Below are 18,681 nucleotides of genomic sequence, written 5' to 3' on the forward strand. Positions count from 1 at the left end.
CCCCTTTCTTTATGAAAAACTTTTACCCCTACAGTATCTACTCTTCTTTCTTCTTCTTTCGCCCTCGTTGACACGAGTACTCGACTCGTTATTGGGGCAACTTTATTTTTATATTTTTAGCTCCTTTCGTTAGTAATTACTGCTACCTTTATTTTAAAATAAGTTTATTTTACGACTCTATGTCTTATTTGATTTTTTTTACCATTAATATTTTTATTATTACTATATTATAAAATATAAATACTAATACTTTATGTATGACTAATTTTTTTGGTTTTTATAAATTTTTAAATAAGACGAATGGTCAAACGCTAGACATAGAAATTAAAAAATAAAATTATTGTGGGACGGATGTAACTACTGGTACCACGTCTCAATTTAATGTATTTATGAGTTTTCCTTATCCAGTGTTGGACTTTGTCTTATTTTAAAAAAATTATGAAAAATTGTCTAACATAAAATATTTTCATATTTTATCATCTAATAACAATAAAAATACTAATCATAAAATTTTTTTAAACAGAACAGGCGATCAACATATACTACCTCTATCCCGAAATAAAGTTCTTTTTTAGTTTTTAGATTCAATGTTTTGACTCTTCGTCTTATTTGAAATTTTTTTGTGATTAATATTTATATTGTTATACTAGATGATAAAATATGAATAATACTTTATGCGTGATTAATTTTTTTAAGTTTTTTTTACAAATTTTTAAATAAGACGAATGGTTAAAACATTGGGCATACAAATCGAAAAATGACATTATTATGGGATGAATGTAGTAACGTATTAGAGTTAGTAAACTATAACTTTTATTTTATTAGATCTTAATATAATCATTTTCTATTCTATCAACTTTCAATACCGGTATTTCTTTAGGTTGTCCTATAACCAATATTCCCTCAGTTTTTTTATTATACATAATTGACTTTTAATATTCGGCTTATTAAAAAATATTAGGTAATTATTAATTATTTTTTATGATTTGATTTATTACTAAAGGTATATTAAGAATGACTTATAATTTTACCTATTTGCACAAAATTTTAAATAAGACAAATGTTCAAATGTACTTTAAAAAGTCAACAATCTCGAATAAAAAAATTAGTATAAACTTATTACTCTCTATCCCAATGTAAGTGTATTTTTAGTGTCGTAGAGCCAAATTAATTAAAAATAACTTAAACATCCTTCGTTAAATAAGAAGATGGTATGCAACTAGAGATAATTAAGGGTAAAATTGATAAAGATTTGAATGTATGGTGATCGATAAGACAACTAATATTCCTAAATTACACTATTTGTAGGACAAATTTAAATTCCATAAATATACTTATTATAAGAGAGAGGTGGTATACGATAAAAAAAAGTGAAAAGAATATCTTTTTTACTCTTTTCGTTCCACAAAGATGTTGTTTTGGTCTCTTTTATTTGTCCAACAAAGGCTTCAAGTTTTAGCAATTATTGCATTAGAGTTTGGTAAAGTAGAAAACAAATACCTTAAGATTAAAAAATAGAGAACAATTATATTAAAGTTTGAAAGGCGAATGGTATTTTAGTCTTCATAGCTTTATACTGTTACAAATAAAGTATAGTAAAAATGATATCTTTTTTATTTTCAAACAGAGGGTGTAGAACATAGGAGCAGTCTAAGCCAACATCTGCCCTTAAGGTTGGCAACAGGGTGGGTTAGGCCGGGTGGGTCAAGAAGGGCCTTGCCCCCGCCCTCGACTTCCTATCCTGACCCAGTCTCAAAGCTAAAATCGAGGACAAAACATCCCTCGCACCCGACCCCTAGTGGCGAGGCTACGAGGAGCCGATGAAGCTGTTGACATGGCGGACGTGGTCGTAGGAGATGTGTGGCTAGGGCAGGCGTCGGCGGCGGGTGGCAGAGGACTAGAGGAGAAGTGTCTCGACGAGAAGGAGGTGTAGCAAGTATCCATGTAGAGGCGGCGGTTATCCGGCTGACATGGCGAACATGCAGAGTAGTAGAGACCGGTAGCCAATTGACGAGGCGACATGCACGGTATATGGAGTTGAGGCTGGCGCCAACTAGAGCGCCGATGAGCGTAGTTGAGGACGACAACAGAAGAGGCTGATTGGAACTTAGAATTTCTCTAAGTTTATGTGTGTCTATATGTGTGTATAAATATATAGGATATGGAGTTTAGTAGATATTTTTCTTAGTATACTAATTTTTAGAGTGGTTAATATAGAATCCCAAGTCCACGGTTTCCTGGCTGGTGAATTTCATTCTCAGTTCCGATAATTACGAGGCCCTTGCCCCTCTCCTCGTAGAGGGAAAATCTCGAGCTGGGATCCTCTGCAGTAGCATGTACTACTACAGAGGTGAACAGTGAAGTGAATTTGTACTAATTTTTAACCGTTGGATCGTAAATGGATGGACTAGATCTGATTACTACCGTATTGATGCAGTGATTATACAATACCTAAAATCCTATTGCTACAGTATTTATATCACTGTTTATAAAATTTTTTTAATGTGTAACTCACGTGAACAATGATACTCTGTGAGGAAACTGCCAAAGCATATCTGTCCTGCTCGATTACCACGTTAGCTGGTGGCATACTCACGAGACGAGATACGTTATTATTTTACGTTATCTCCTGCTGTACGTTCTCCATCTCATTTCTGTCCTGTCTCCTCGGGCATAATTAACGGCGCCAGCTGGAGTGGACTCCCGACACATTGCTGCTTTCTCGGCTTCACTTTTCTTTTTTAATCTTGCCAACAATCGACTGGCATCGGCTTAGAATTTTTGTAATTCATATCTATTTGTATTCCAACAAATCATTTATATACAATATCCTCTATATTTCTTTGAAGTACGAAAGGAGAATAACCAAATATAAAGTTTCTCTCCTAATATATATGACATCTAAAAATAGAAGTTTAGATTGATGTTTTATTGGAGCTCACTTTTTATCTCTTTTCAGGATGAAGGATGTGATAGATGAACTCTTGAGTATGCTCTTAGGCCGCCTTCGGTTAGAGTGGTGGTAAGTTAATTTATCCAGCTAAAAAACGTAGCAATAGATTAGTATATGATTAATTAATTACTCCCTCCATTTCAAGTTGATAGTCTTATAAGAGAAAACTAGAAATCCCAAATTGATCATCATATCAGAGAAGAGAAGAGTGCTAATTATGTATTAATTATATGTGAAAAACCCTTTGGCTAACACGCACATTAAATGCTTACATACATCTACGCAATCAGTTTTGATGTGCATGCAGCTTGGGATTTATAACTTAGTTTTCTAATGCTAATTAAATAAATTTTTGGTTATAATGATCAATTTGTGATGGAGGGAGTATTAATTATTAAAAAAATAAAATAGATTATATGATTTTTTAAACAACTTTCCTATAGAAAATTTTAGTAAAATATACACCGTTTAGCAGTTCGGAAAGCGTGCACACGAAAAAGGTGAGGGATAAGTTAACTTAGCAGGTCCTGAACGTGGCCTTACTCTCTTCGTTCCAAGGTAGGCTGCGTTCGGGAGGAGCATCGATATGGGTTAGTTATTGGACGCAAAAAACGGAGTAATAAATTAGTATATAAATAATTAATTATTAATTATAAAAAATATAAAATAGATTCATATGATTTTTTAAAGGAAATTGCTACCGAACGGTATACCATATCTGTGCCGCGAGCATGGTTGGAGTCTGGGTGCATTGCATCGTGCTGATTTGGTGCGCATTGCAATGGTAGCCCGTCCTGTAGTATTACTCTTTTTTAAAAAGCAAGTTTCCTATAGAAATGCACCATTTAACCGTTCACGAAACGTACGTATGGAAAACGAGGAAATATAGGGTAAGATAACTAACAGCCGAACGTGGCCTTTAAAGTAGTATTTCTTCATCTATTTTAAAATATAAATATTTTTAGAATTTAAATCTTATTTAAAATATAACTATTCGCAGTACTACGGTAAGCCTTCTTACATTAATCACTTCGTATGTAAAATTCTTTTTATTTTTACCCTACCTGCTCTCTCAACCTAGTATATTCCTCATTATTAAAAAGGACGTTGTAATCCTTTTTTCTCGATCTTAATCCAACTAAACAACTTTAAAATAAGTATATTTTAATACATATATAGGCCGTGTTCGGGAGCTGCACAAGTTTTCTTATCCCTCTCGTTTTCCTCGCGCACGCTTCCTGAACTGCTAAACGGTGTATTTTTTGTAAAAAATTTTCTATAGGAAAGTTGTTTTAAAAATCATATTAGTCTATTTCATATATTTTTAATAATTAATAATTAATTAATCATGTACTAATCTATTGCTACGTTTTTCGCGTTGGATAAGTTATCTTATCATGTCACCGACGGAAGTGGCCATAGTACTATAAGTATCTAGGATTCAAATTTTATATTACAATATAAACATTTTTGCACAAATTTCTAGGATTTTAGTTGTTCCTATAATTTCAGTCAATCGAATGCTTAGAAGTTGAATATAAATTTGTTATCTCTTTAGTCTATACTAAAAATGTAGAAACATTTATAATTTGAATATAAATTTGAAATGGAGGTAATCCTATGTTCTTTGCGGAGTTCCGGGTTCGTGATTTTGATGGATCCGTGATTATAGGGATGAAAAATATATATGGACATAATGTAGGGAGGCCCTTCGCTTGCCTGAACTACCGCTCGTCGTCGCTTGCTGCTGCTTTCCATTATCGAGCATAATCATCTCTATAGTTTTGAGGGTCCTCGATGAACTTAGGGGTGTTTTGGATCCGTTGACTTTTTTTTTACGTCTATGTCATATCAAATATTTGATAGTAATTAGAAGTATTAAATATAAACTATTAATAAAACCCAACCAGTATTCTAGACTATTTCGTGAGACGAATCTATTGAGCATAGTTAGTCCATGATTAGTGAATGTGATGCTACAGTAAATATTTGCTAGTCGTGGCTTAATTAGGCTTAAAAAATTTGTCTAGTGAAATAGTCTATATTTATGCAATTAGTTTTATTATCAGTCTATATTTAATACTTTTAATTAATGTCCAAACATCCGATGTGAAGAGACTAAAAAAGTCTTTAGATCCAACAACCACTTAGTGTTATAAGCTCTTTATGCTAAATAATTGTTTCAAATATACTGTATGAATCATTTATCATCTAAAGTAATTAAATATCACTAACATGATGCGTCAAAGTATTAACTTTAATTTGGGAGTTAACTTGCCAATCACCGGAGGTTGACAGCTCACGCTGTTGTTCACATCGTCTGCAGTAGCAAGACACATTTATAGACGACTGCTGCAGTAGCAGTTTATGGGTTGTTTGTTTCTGTGGTCTAAACTTTAGCCTCTAGTCATATCGGATATTTGGATACTTATTATAAATAATAAATATAGACTATTAATAAAACACATCCGTAATCTTAGACTAATTCATGAGACAAATCTAATGAGCCTAATTAATTCATGATTAGCCTATGTGATGCTACCATAAACATTTGCTAATTATAAATTAATTAGGCTCAAAAAATTTGTCTCATGGATTAACTCTCATTTATGAAATTAGTTTTTATTAGTCTATATTTAATACTTTAAATTAGTTTTTCTAAACACCCGATGTGACATGGGCTAAAAAGTTTCCTATCTAAACAACCCCTTAGTGGCTACTGACGTCATCCGTAGCAGGATTGTATGTTCGCAAAAGCTGTCAACATACTTATATCAAAGTATATCGTTCGTAGCAACATCACATATTATCTGCAACGATATTTTTGTTTTCTTCAATAATTTTATATAAAAGATACTACCTTATTATTAGAGTTGCTCTTATGTGTATGCACGTACATGTTGGTACATTACTGTTTAAAGGTGAACAAATGGTATAACCTTACTGTTTGTGAAGAGAATAATCGTGTGCACTGATAGTTTTATTCTTGACGGGGACTGTATTCCTACTACTTTACATTTTAGAAATTTGAAACTATTATACCACATGCGTACATAAATAAATGATAAATAATATCTATCTATTTTTAATATAAATACAATTTTATTTTTGATTTAGAAGTTGGGGTGAGTGTTATATAGATGTTTTACATGATAAATTTTTTATTTAAAAAGTTAAAAAGATGTCATGCTATTAAATAAGTTTACCGTGTATTTTATAATAAGTGCAAGGATAACGGCTAAATAAGGATGAGATCTGCCTGCCGCCGATAGTGTACCGGTGTGATCCAAGATCATCAATTAAATTTGACGAATAGGAATGAGTGTTTGGGATACATGGAATTATGTGTTGGCACTAAATTTTGATAGGTAAAATAAGTTAATGGTTTGATCTTTCTAATGGACTATCATATCAAAGGGATGATTATACAACAAGATTGGTCAATTTTTAAATTTTTTTAATCAGTCATGTTGTAAGCATCAAATATTTGTTATGAAAGGAAATAAAAGTAAAGTATGAAAATCTAGTTTTGATGTTTAGCCATGTTATAAATTTTTTAAAATTTTTTAATTTGCATGCACCATATAAGATGGTGCAAAATTTTTTTGGCAAAAACATCATATCGAACGGTTGACCGCATGTTGGAAGGGGTTTTTAGACACGAATGAAAAAAAGAATTTCATGGCTAGCCTAGAAACCGCGAGACGAATCTTTGGCGCCTAATTAATCCGTCATTAGCACATGTTGGTTACTGTAGCACTTATGACTAATCATAGACTAATTAGGCTCAAAAGATTCGTCTCAAGATTTCTTCCATAACTGTGCAATTAGTTTTTTGATTCATTTATGTTTAATGTTTTATTTAGGTGTCCAAAAATTTGATGTGATGTTTTTGAAAAATTTTTTTGAAAACTAAACAAGGCCTAAGTTCAAGCATTGTGCAAATCCGTGCGTTAGCTTGAACCCACCTTACAAGTTTGTGTTGTAAGTGCTAACACAAAACAAACACAAAACGTTCATATATACGTACACAAACTCACGCCTACAAACAAACCCACAACAACTTAATTACTCTTTAATTATCTTTACTAAAAGCTACAGCGAGAGTGTAAGAATTCTGGCCGTAAAGATGCTGTACTAAGTTTCAAAGAGAAAATGGATAGAATTCTGGCAGCTCAGAGCGTCGGATGACCTTGTTTATTCGAAGCCTTAAGGGTGATGGACACTCTTTCTTTTCTTTTCACTTTGATAGATATTTCCTCCGCACCTAAATATTTGACAGCATTGACTTTTTATACATATTTGACTATTCGTTTTATTCAAAAATTACATAATTATTAATTATTTTTATATTATTTTATTTATTGTTAAATACAATTTTATGCATATTTATATATATAGCTTTACATACTTCCTCTGTTGCTAAATGTTTGACGTCATTGACTTTTTTATATATGTTTGACCATTCGTTTTATTCAAAATTTTTATAAAATATGTAAAACTATATATATGCATAAAAGTATACTTAACACTAAATGAAATGATATAAAATAATTAATAATTAAGTAAATTTTTTAAATAAAACGAATAGTCAAACGTGCTTGAAAAGTCAACGGTATCAAAGATAGTATTTTATAAAAATATTAAATAAAACGAACGGTACATGTGCCAAAACATCAAAGGAGGGAGGGAGTATATATCAATTTTTTTTTCTGGGAGGGTTCAGTATGGGCTCTTGGTGGGAAAACGGCCCAAGGCCCATCCAGATCCAGATCAGAGCGCGAGCGTGGCCTCCCGCAGCCAATCGCGCGCGGCCACCTCGGCATCACCACGTAGCCAAACCCATCCATCTCCCCCTCCCTGACTGCCAGGTGGGCCCCACCTGCACCGACCACCCCCGCGACCGTTCTCCCATCTTCCTCCCTCCCCACCGCCGTGACACGACGACGACCCGAGAGTCAGCGAGGCGACGACCGGCGGCGAGGCGAGGCGAGGTGAGAAAAGGGATCGGCGGAGATGAACGCGTTCCGGCTCGCCGGGGACATGACCCACCTCCTCAGCGTGGTGGTGCTCCTCCTCAAGATCCACACCATCAAGTCCTGCGCAGGTACGCCTCACGGCCACCCACCGCCCGCCGATTCTGTTCGACACGGCCCGCTACTACGCGTGCGTGTTCATCCATCCATCCATCCATCCATCCGGATTCCGGAGGAGGAGGAGGAAACCAGAGATCCAGAGGCGAAATTAGCAGCGAATATGCGTTTTTTTTAGTATGGCCGTGGTTCGTGCCTCGGATCTCGCATTCGCTCCGTGCCGATCCGGTCGCCGCCACGGATCCCCCAAGTCTTCGTGGTGGTGGTGGTGCTGCCTGATTTCCACCCGCCATGTTAGAGTGGTAGATAGCTCCCGCGAGCCCATGGATGGATGGCCCCTTCTTCGATGATTGGAACCTTGTTGAGTTGGGAGAGTATGAACACAAGAGCCTAGATTCTTCTTTTGTCGGTGGAAATTTCGTTGGAAATGAATGGCCTTCTGTCCTGTGGTCTTTTCGTAAAAGCGCTTTGATTTGTTGAAACGGCAGGGAATGCTGCTGCACATGATGCTGTGTATACATAGATGGTCTGCACATTTTGTGTTGTGCTGACGCCACTTAGCGACAATGGTAGTAACTTCGATGCATGCTTCTATGGGACTTCGATTATAAGCCCAACCTGCAAAAGAAAAACTGTCAATTGTATAAGCCATAATAAACTTGTCTTTTGCGCCTGTATTTCATTGTACTCTACCTGTTATATTGTACTGCGTTGATCTTATTTGGTATGATGATGCATTGTGCTTTATGCTCCTTTTGCAGGCATATCTCTAAAGACCCAGGAGCTATATGCCCTTGTTTTTGCTGCCCGTTACTTGGACCTGTTCATTCATTTTATATCTCTGTATAACACTGTCATGAAGTTGGTCTTCCTGGCAAGCTCTTTCTCAATAGTTTGGTACATGAAGAGGCATAAGATTGTGCGAAGAACCTATGACAAGGATCATGACACCTTTCGCCATCACTTCTTAGTGTTGCCATGTTTGGTTCTTGCCCTCCTCATTAACGAGAAGTTTACTTTTAGAGAGGTCAGTTGGATTTTTTCTGCATCATGTTTAGAACTATGATACTGTTGATGTGTACAGCATGATTCCCAAAACTGACGGTAGCTGCCATGGTAACCACACAAACTGCTGAGGCACGGTAACAGTTACCGGCGGTTTGGTTCATACAAATTTTAATCGAATTCAAATTTTGGAAATAAATGTGAAAAAACAATAAAAATTCATGGTTGTACATATGAATTTGTAAACCAGTTTGGTGATGAAATTTTGCGAAAATAAGGTTGCTACAATCAATTGGAAGTCAAAACCGATTAAATATGAGAAAAATGAATATACGTTTGAGGGGGAAGTATTGTAAATCATAAAAAAAAAGAAGTTCGACAATTTATTTGTGTGTGATTTCTAGTGGAATCTATATATATGTAACATAATTATATTTTAGACATTCCAAAGCAGTCCTTAGAAGGGGAAAATTGATGGGTTCAAATATCTAGTGTTTCATAAGTTGAATATATTATTTTGCAATATTATTAATAGGTTAATTCGAACTAAGTGAAAGCATATGCTGGACACTAAACATTTCCACTATTTGATATTGTATTATGGTACATGCATGAATTTTAAATATCAATTGTGTTGTATATTGATTGTTCAATTGTGAATTATCATTTATGATTATTTGAATGTTAAACTTTTAGCAAAGTTCATGCCGAATTTTTTATATTTACCTACTAATGTGCTTCATGTACCAAATATACCATAGTAGTTATGTCCTATTTCCCATTATTTTTTAAAAAATATTTAGTTTTTTTTTCATTTATATTCCCCCCGGACTCAACTGGCCATGGTTTTCTACCAAGGAATATTTAATCATTTGCCACTCTTACATTTGGCAGTTAACCTCTGTGTCTATGACACGTGGGCTCAAAACCCACATGTCAAAGACATATAGGATGGTAAATTGTTAAATGAGTGACTGTAGCAATTCCAAATAATTGAATGCCCCTTCTACCAAAACTGCATGGCAATCACCCAAAACCACACGGTTTTGTCAAGAAAACTGCGGACAAGCTGTGGAGACCGTGGAGTTTGAATTCAAATTGTTTGAATGCGAATTTATCGCGGTTTTCAAGGTTTCTGTGGTTAGCGCGCTACCGTCGGGCGGCAGTAACGGCTCAATTAACAGTTTCAGAAACCCTAATGTAGAGCAATTGAATGGGCCATTTACATCTCTAGATTATGTGCTACCATTTGAATTTTAGATTTCAAATCCATCATTCATAGATGTGATGGTCGTTTCCCTGCCCACCAGCCTTGTTGAAACTTATTTTGTAGACTGTTCTATTTTGATCACTCACACATTATTTGGGCCAGGTTATGTGGGCATTCTCCATATATTTGGAAGCTGTCGCAATTCTACCTCAACTTGTGTTGCTACAACGCACAAGAAATATTGACAACTTAACTGGCCAATATGTCTTCTTTCTAGGGTAAGATATACTACATTTATTTAGGCTGAAAATGCATACGCAATTCTACTTGTCTAAGAATCACATGTTGGGTATTATTATAGGATAAATCTTCCCAGATATTTAAGTAATATCAACCAAATTTTTTTTACTATTTCAGTCAATAATAAATTCTTTGGTCAACTATGAATTTAATAAATTCCATATGCTATTCTGGTGTCATGTTAGATCTTCATTTTCTTCAGTTTTCCTTATTTTGCTATTTTGTAGTGCTACTAATATTTTTTTTGGCACATTTCGGTGATGATGCAGTGCATACCGTGTGTTGTACATCCTTAACTGGATTTACCGATACTTCACTGAGCCCCATTTTGTTCATTGGATAAGTATGGGCTCCCTCCATCTCATCTTTCCATTTCTCATGATTACGATGGATGTAAAGTTTGAACTGCTAAACTTTTGATGCAGGCTGGATGGCGGGCATTGTGCAGACTTTATTGTATGCTGACTTCTTCTACTATTACATTATGAGGTATTTGACTTTGCTTTACCTTTATCATTTCATTATCCTACAATTATTCCTTTCCATTGACTGTATACTCCAAACAATTTGCAGCTGGAAGAACAATGTGAAGCTGGAGCTACCAGCCTAAGCTTACTTCCTTTCATGATAGGCTAGGGTAATACTTGTTAAATAGATAGAAAGACATGATACAGCATGACCATTGCTATATCACCTGCCAGATTATGATATGCATCTTGGTTTCCTGGCTTATCCTCTTTATTTCTTTTTCTATTTATCGGATGAGAGGAAATCCAAGGGTCGCCTTGTATCTTGTATGACACAGTAAGATGAATACCGGGAGATTCTGAATCATGATAGGTTTTGCGACAGAGTGGAAATGCTATCGAACTCCTTTTGGCTAGTGAATCTCGGATTTGTCTTTTAATGTACAATGTGGTATGGTCCTTCAGCTTGGGAGAATAAAGCTGTCAAATATTTTTTTTTTCGTTCCCAATTCCATAGAAACTGAAGGTAAAATGGACAATTTAGTCCGGGAAGTTCTGTAAGATGCTTTTAAGTTTTTGTTTTGGTTGAAAGCAGTCCTTAGAACTATGGCCTGTTCAGTTGGGGAAATTTTTTGGGTTTGGTTGTTACATCGGATATACGGATGCACGCACATTTGAAGCATTAAATGTAGTCTAACAATAAAACAAATTATAGATTTCTCTAGGAAACTACGTGACGGATTTATTAAGCCTAATTAATCCGTTATTAGTAAATATTTACTGTAGCACCATATTGTTAAATCATAACACAATTAGGTTTAAAAGATTTATCTCGCAATTTATACATAATCTGTGTAATTGTTTTTTTTTCTACATAAAATATTCTATGCACATGTCTGAATATTTGATGTGACAATGTGAATTTTTGTTTTGGGAACTAAATAAGGCCTATCTATACAAGCAATTGGTGATGGTGTAGGGTGAATTTGTCACCATCGCACAATCAAAGAGATAAGAGTGGGACCAAAGGGCCCACCTTGGACCGAATGTCAATAATAGTTTTTTCTTTTATGAAATACAATTTAGAGTTTTATGTAACAACGTACAGACATTTAGCTAGTATTACAAGTGCTTGGTTGCTAATAGTACAAGAACTCAAGTTTTTTTTATTATTCTTGAAAAGTATTTCAAGGTACCAACAATTTTAGTACAAATTTTTGGTACCTCAAGGTACGATGTACCTTAAGGTAACACACATTTTACACTAAAAATGTAGTACTTTGAGATAATTTTTTAAGAATGGTAAAAAAGCTTCAAAAACTCGGATTGAACGAGTCAACATAGATGTTGATCAGTGGATCCAGATGTAAGGTTCACCCTTTGTTTAGTTGGAGAGCTAAACTGTGGATTACTTCCTCCGTTTTAAAATAGAAAAAAAACTAGTATTGGATTAGACATATATTATTACTAGATATGTCCTAATCCAATATTAAGTTTTTTTTAATTTAAGACATATAATATATGTTCAACATGTAACACAACTGCTATCCTGAATTCCTGATGGGTTGAGAAGGGAATAGAACTGTAGGATGCATGCCATCCCCCTTCCCTTCTTTGCACATATTTCAACCAGTATGACCCTTGACTTGGTTGGGCTCCTGGTAAAGCCGATCCTTCACAGTCCGTTGGCTGATTGGTTCACTTTTCTATGGAAAATTGCTTGGGTTTTTATTGATATTACCGTATGTCACGGTATGTCAGCTCATTCAGTTTTTCTTGGTTCATGTTGGTCCAATAGCATGAATAATTCTTGTGCCAAATCGATTGGGCCAAGAGAGGCACCGGTTCTAGCCCTTTCCAGCTAAATCTATTTAATTTTCAATGTCTAGATCACCGGTTTTCAATGTTATAATTTATATTCGATGGACTCCTTTAGTTTACATTTCTAGATCACCGGTTTTCATAGATTTAATTTATTTCATAAATAAATCATGACATGAAACATACAAAGTACCAAAAAAATCTGATGTGATCATCTAGACATCTAACTGAAGGAGTCCATAATATAGGCTACATTACTGGAATGTATTGGATTCTGAACTAGAGCATTAGCAACATTAGTTAGCACGAACTTTGCGCAATAGCATACGATGATGATGTCGTGTTGCATCCTAAGAAAAAAGACGTGCCGTGGTGGACGAATCATCAGCACTCATGCATAGTGTTTCTCAAAAACCTTATTTTCACTCTTCCGGTGTAGGATATCAAAGACGACAGTTCTAAAGACATGCTCTCCCTATCGGTAGGTGCATGTTGGATGATGATGTCGTGTTGCATCCTAAGAAAAAAGACGTGCCGTGGTGGACGAATCATCAGCACTCATGCATAGTGTTTCTCAAAAACCTTATTTTCACTCTTCCGGTGTAGGATATCAAAGACGACAGTTCTAAAGACATGCTCTCCCTATCGGTAGGTGCATGTTGGCGAGTAGAAGAAAGTAGACGATGTGTAATAGCGTAGTACAGTGAAATAAATCCTAGTTGTTTTCGCATATGCTGCATGGAGGCATCGACTCGGTATTTATAGAGAGGTTAGGATGCCTGGGTTATATCTACAATTCATGATCGAATAGGATAAGTGAAGAGTAACCTATCTGGACTCGATGAAAACCACATAAACAAGAATTTCGAAACAAACTCTAGATAAATTTGGTAAGATTTATAGCAAAACAACACCATATCTCCGCAAACATGAGAAGCCCATCTTGGCAGACCATTCACGCGCATATCGCGTGCACCCGTGCGCGTGTAAAGCCAAGCGAGAAGAGTGAGCACATGTGGTTCTCTAGTTCTCTCTTATACCATTGATCAAATGAACATGATACTGCTCTCTCGTATAAGAAGATCTCCATCTACTAGAATAAGTAAGGTGAGATTAAAGTTTACATGCATACCTTCTATGAGGTGTGCTTTTGAGACTTTATTAGGAATTACTTCTCCCATGGGCTAAGACCCAAAATACAATTCTAACAAAATCATTGGCCCATCTATTTTTTTACTATGCTAAGAACCACTTGAACAGGGTGATGTTCGACTTTTTCATGGAAAAATCCAAATGCATATTTGTAGATGAAAAATAATTTGTGAATAAAACTTTTAGATACATGTTCTTAGCAAGGTAAAAGCCAAGGTGGAATAATAAACTTTTGTAAAAAAAAAATCTCAAAATCAATCCCAAATTTAAGATTGAAAATATAAGTAGAAACGAAAAAAATAAGGTTGAAGATGCCAAATGACCATTATAGTCACTCACACTAGTCTCTTGAGAAAAAATGTCTAGTTTAGCATTTATTCACATAGATAATAAAATAATGAGTGTATGGCGCGTGCGATGCCGAGTATAGCTCATGTGGGCTTACTCTGCATGAGAGTTTATAGTTGGCTCGCAAAGAGCCGATGTTATTGAACATGTGGACTTGGTTGCATCTACCAACATATGGACGTAGCATGGCTTTTGTAATATTGCCTTTTCGAACAATGATATTAATTTTAGCATATAAACATAATCAAAAACGAAAATATAGGGGTTTCAATCTATCGTTCCTGTCGCCTCTGTCCCTCCCCCATTGATTCCTGTCCCACCTTGTTCTCCATTTTACCATCTCTTAGACCTCACCCATAGATCAATAAGAGGAGTAGATCAAGGGAAGAGAGAACGACAAGTCACACAAGGAGGATGATGGTTGTAGTGCTATGGCTTAGTGGTGGACTGTGCTTGACATGGTGGCCAAATTGCGTGTGAGAGCGAATGAAGCTGTGGCCACATAAAAAAGGGGTAAAGGAGGAAGTGTGCAAAGGGATCAATGGTGTGACATCTAGGATTTCTGCCAGCATGCTATGAGCCTAGTGCCATTATAATTTTATAAAGTTAAAGATGTCATCGGTATCTCAATAACATGTAGGGCCGCATGAGTCAATGACATGTGGGTCAGGATGACATATCTCTAATTTTATAAAATTATAATGACATCCTTGTAATTTTCTCTTTTAATTAACATGCTGTACGTGTTGAATCAACCCACTATATGAAAAAGTTAAGCTAAGCTATATCTCATTATCATTTATCCGCCTCTATCTACAGGTCATGCCCCTACTGTCTGTCTTTTTTACTTATTTTCTAGGACATTGACATTTTCTCTGGTGCACATCTTTAATAATTATTTTTCTTACTCCTTTTCTTATTTATATGTTTATTAATATATAACTAGATAAAGTATTTTCCATGATATAACTACATATAGCTAATGCCATGTGTTCAAGGTTTGAATGCACATATACCGAAATATTATCTATTTAACTGCAGATAGTATTACACCCTTATCTGTGATGAAAAGACAAGTTTCAAGCTCATATGCCAGATCATCTATGGATATACCAAAGGTAGAAGGTTCTGACAACAATGGTAATTTCGGCTATGCTCAGGGTGTTAATAGCAGTTCCAAACCTCTTTTATTATTATCTGGAAATCCACAAGCCTATTGTTAGTCCTCAACAGAAATTGTGTCTTACCAATGACGAAATGTCACAGCCCAAATGGACATGATGAAGTTTCAGAAATAACACACTGCTTCAGCCTTCAGGAATGAGAACGGGTCAGCCATGAGTAATCTATGGCTGGCTGTAGTTTAACTAAATAAAATAGTTTTATTTTTTACGTCTGAAAAATAAATAATTCATTAGTTAAACTAGAGTCAGCCATGGATTACCCATGGGTCAACTCACGTTTATGACAATCTTTTCCGGAGTTCTACACACGCATAGATATCACATTCATGCTATGAATAAACACAGCAAGATGCAACTTTCCAGGCTAAGCAATGATCTTTCCAATCAGCAGGCCGCTTGGCGCTGATCGGTCTCAGTCCCCATAGCTTAAAATTCAGAATTGGACCAGTAGCAAATACGATGTGGCTGTCCCAAGGTTGCCATGGATTCATGAGGTATCCTTCAATCTGGTCATCAGATGAATATACTGCTGAACGCTTCCTCTAATGCTCTTCTCTTGCCCATTTCAATAGTCCATCCACCTGCTCGAGCTCCTCTCTCAGCTCGTAGTCTCATGGTCTCCTCATCGTCTCCTTGAAGAGGATCTGACGAACCACAAATTGGTTGCGGGGGCATACCAGTCGGCCGGGGCTGAGCCATCCCAACAGCAGCAGGCGCATACTGGCCCTGAACTCCTGTGCCACTGCTAATGCCCTGGGAGCTTCCAGCAGCCTGCTACAAGTTGCAAAAGTGACAAATATTCATATTTATGCTTATGAAAAAATAGCAAACAACTTAATAAAACAGATAAAATTCATTGAAAAGAGAGAAGAAGAGGGGCATAAGAGTGATAAGCCTCCAGTAAATTTTCTCAGCCTTCAAGAAGTAGAATAATTCAGGATAATTAGAAACTACAAAATTATTTTTTTTGAATATATGGGAATACATTGTCTACTAAAATATTGCAAGTGAACATTGACCTAGCTAAAGGTTGGTTCCATCACCATAGTCCAAGGCTGCATTTGTTCTTGGACATAGGGGAAAAACTCGCATTGTTTTTCATGATCACGTTTCCAAAAGGCACAAGATGTGTTTTTTGTAAAAAAAAAGTACTAATAGGATACCTTGATTTGCTTGATCTTCTTCTTCTTGTTCCCTCACTCTCAAACTCACCCTAAACCATCATTTCTACTGTGCCAATGTTTCAGTTAGATCAAAGGTTTCTGGTAGTATTTGTTGAGAAAAAGCAACTCACAAAATTTTGATAGGAATCAAGGTGAAAAATGAAAAATCTAATAGTTTGTCAATTGCAACATTTTTTTGAAGATGGTTCAGAGTTTCATTAATAACACTTGGTGAAGAATTTTTTTACAAGTTTGTATAGAAGAACCTATTTCGTTTGGCTTATAAGTTGATTACATAACAGATAATTATATGGATGAATTAATTATTTTATATTACAAAGATAAAAGTAGCTTAGAAAAAGTTATATAAGCAATGCAAACATTTTTTGAGAAATCATAGTTTCAAAAGCATGGCACAAATGATCCATATCCACATAAGCTGAAAAGAACATGGCCATGGCAGAATGTTCTCCACAAAGGAAGATTTACAATTGTGCAAAGCTTTGATGGAATTGCAAATGCACATAGGCATATCCAATCAAACTCTCAAAGCTTAACTGCTTTTGATTGAGCAGGAAGGTTTTTACCAAATAATAATGTACCATAGTACTACCACTGCTTTTGATTGAGCAGGAAGGCTTTACCAAATAATAATAATAATGTACGATACTACTACCATCTAGTTTGCTATTTTGCTCATATAAACTGACCATATCGCTGGCACCAGCCTTCCCAGGGTTCATTCTGCTTGCTTTAAGGGCAGCGGCAAGATCTTCAGCCTACGAAAGGATACATATTGGAATGAAAATGACCTTCAATGAAGCATTAAAATCTCAATGAAAAAAATTTACGAAACAATCTTTGACGATGATTTTTACTCCACCAAAGCCTGAAGCAATTAACCACATACCCTTTTAGCTCGAGACAAGTATATTTGTTCGGCATTTTCCTGCTGGTACCTGGCAATTTTAGCTTCAATCTCCTCGACATCTATCCCCTCGATCAGGTTGAAGGCTTAAGAGAGAAAAAAATTTTTGCACAAAACTTTATTTGTCAAAATATTTGCATCGTCACTGTTAAGAATGACCAACAAAAGAGGTATAAAACAACTCACTCATATCCTCAACTTCTTCCAGATAATCATTGTAATCTCTCAGAGACGGGAAATGGTCCTGCGTCTTGTTGAATCTGAATTCGTGTCAAACAGAAAGCATCAAAGCTAGCATCTTGGCAGGAAAAAAAGTTGTGCTTTTTTTTTTCGAAAGAAAATGAGTTAAGAGTATGGAGCCCACATGCTGGCCATCCTTCGTCGGAGGGTCATCTCCTTCGCCCACGCGTTCCCCCCGCCGCTGCTAGACACCACCACCATCTCGCCGCCGCCGCCGCCACGCCGCAAGATTTACTACTTGGCCATCGGGGACGACGGCGACAGCCGAAGCGTTTCCCCTCCAAGAGACAGCCGGCTGCTGGGCGCAGCAGCTTCGGGGCGGGGGCGGCGGCGGCGGCGGGCGAAATCCGGCCGGAACTTGAGGCGGGGGTCGGCGAAGGAGGTGCAGGGAGGGGGAGGGGAGTATGAAAACCTCAGCTTTCGCTGGGCTTTCTACGAGGACGGCGAGATTGGGGAAGAGAGTCTTTTACCCCTCGCCGGTAAAAAAGTTGATGCTTACCTAAACGTCACAAAAAATTTTGTGTCACGAGACAAACTTTTATTTAACTATGTGCCATTCCATCCACGTTGTGTTAGAAAATAACCACTTACACGTAGGACCCACCTAGAAAAATACTCTGAATGCCCATGCCCAGCTACTCCCTCCCATGCGCCTCCTCCCCTTGCGAAATCCTAGCTGCCGTCGCCGCTGGACCGGCCAGATCCAGAGGTCCCCCGCCTCGTCGGACTGCCGCCGGCCCCAGACCGTCGCCGAATCGTCGTCGTCCCTCCCATGCGCCACTCAGCGAAGCCTCCACCGGGCGGCGATGGCGAGCAG

General features: G+C 36.6%; 2 protein-coding genes across 4 annotated transcripts; one reads left to right on the forward strand and one right to left on the reverse strand.

Moving 5' to 3' along the window:
* Positions 1–7,833: 7,833 nt before the first annotated feature.
* LOC102713130 (ER lumen protein-retaining receptor) lies at positions 7,834–11,444 on the forward strand. The gene is made up of 6 exons (XM_006662870.2): positions 7,834–8,060; positions 8,808–9,073; positions 10,424–10,539; positions 10,831–10,904; positions 10,987–11,050; positions 11,135–11,444. The coding sequence occupies exons 1-6, from the start codon at positions 7,970–7,972 to the stop codon at positions 11,169–11,171; spliced, it is 648 nt and encodes a 215-aa protein (XP_006662933.1). The 5' UTR covers positions 7,834–7,969; the 3' UTR covers positions 11,172–11,444.
* Positions 11,445–15,412: 3,968 nt separating this feature from the next.
* LOC102713407 lies at positions 15,413–18,334 on the reverse strand. Of its 3 annotated transcripts, XM_015842349.2 has the most exons (6): positions 18,219–18,334; positions 17,989–18,078; positions 17,811–17,884; positions 17,607–17,710; positions 17,407–17,475; positions 15,413–16,307 (listed from the first exon to the last, which is right to left on the reverse strand). In XM_015842349.2, the coding sequence occupies exons 2-6, from the start codon at positions 18,063–18,065 to the stop codon at positions 16,047–16,049; spliced, it is 585 nt and encodes a 194-aa protein (XP_015697835.1). In that variant the 5' UTR covers positions 18,066–18,078; positions 18,219–18,334; the 3' UTR covers positions 15,413–16,046. The 3 variants fall into 3 exon arrangements, with proteins under 3 accessions (XP_015697835.1, XP_040384785.1, XP_006662934.1); XM_040528851.1 differs by lacking the exon at positions 18,219–18,334 and having other exon boundaries at positions 17,989–18,161; XM_006662871.3 differs by lacking the exon at positions 18,219–18,334 and having other exon boundaries at positions 15,414–16,304; positions 17,989–18,161.
* Between the last annotated feature and the right edge of the window lie 347 nt (positions 18,335–18,681).

The sequence above is a fragment of the Oryza brachyantha genome, chromosome 11, assembly GCF_000231095.2.
Source record: "Oryza brachyantha chromosome 11, ObraRS2, whole genome shotgun sequence".
NCBI classification, from domain to species: Eukaryota; Viridiplantae; Streptophyta; class Magnoliopsida; order Poales; family Poaceae; genus Oryza; species Oryza brachyantha.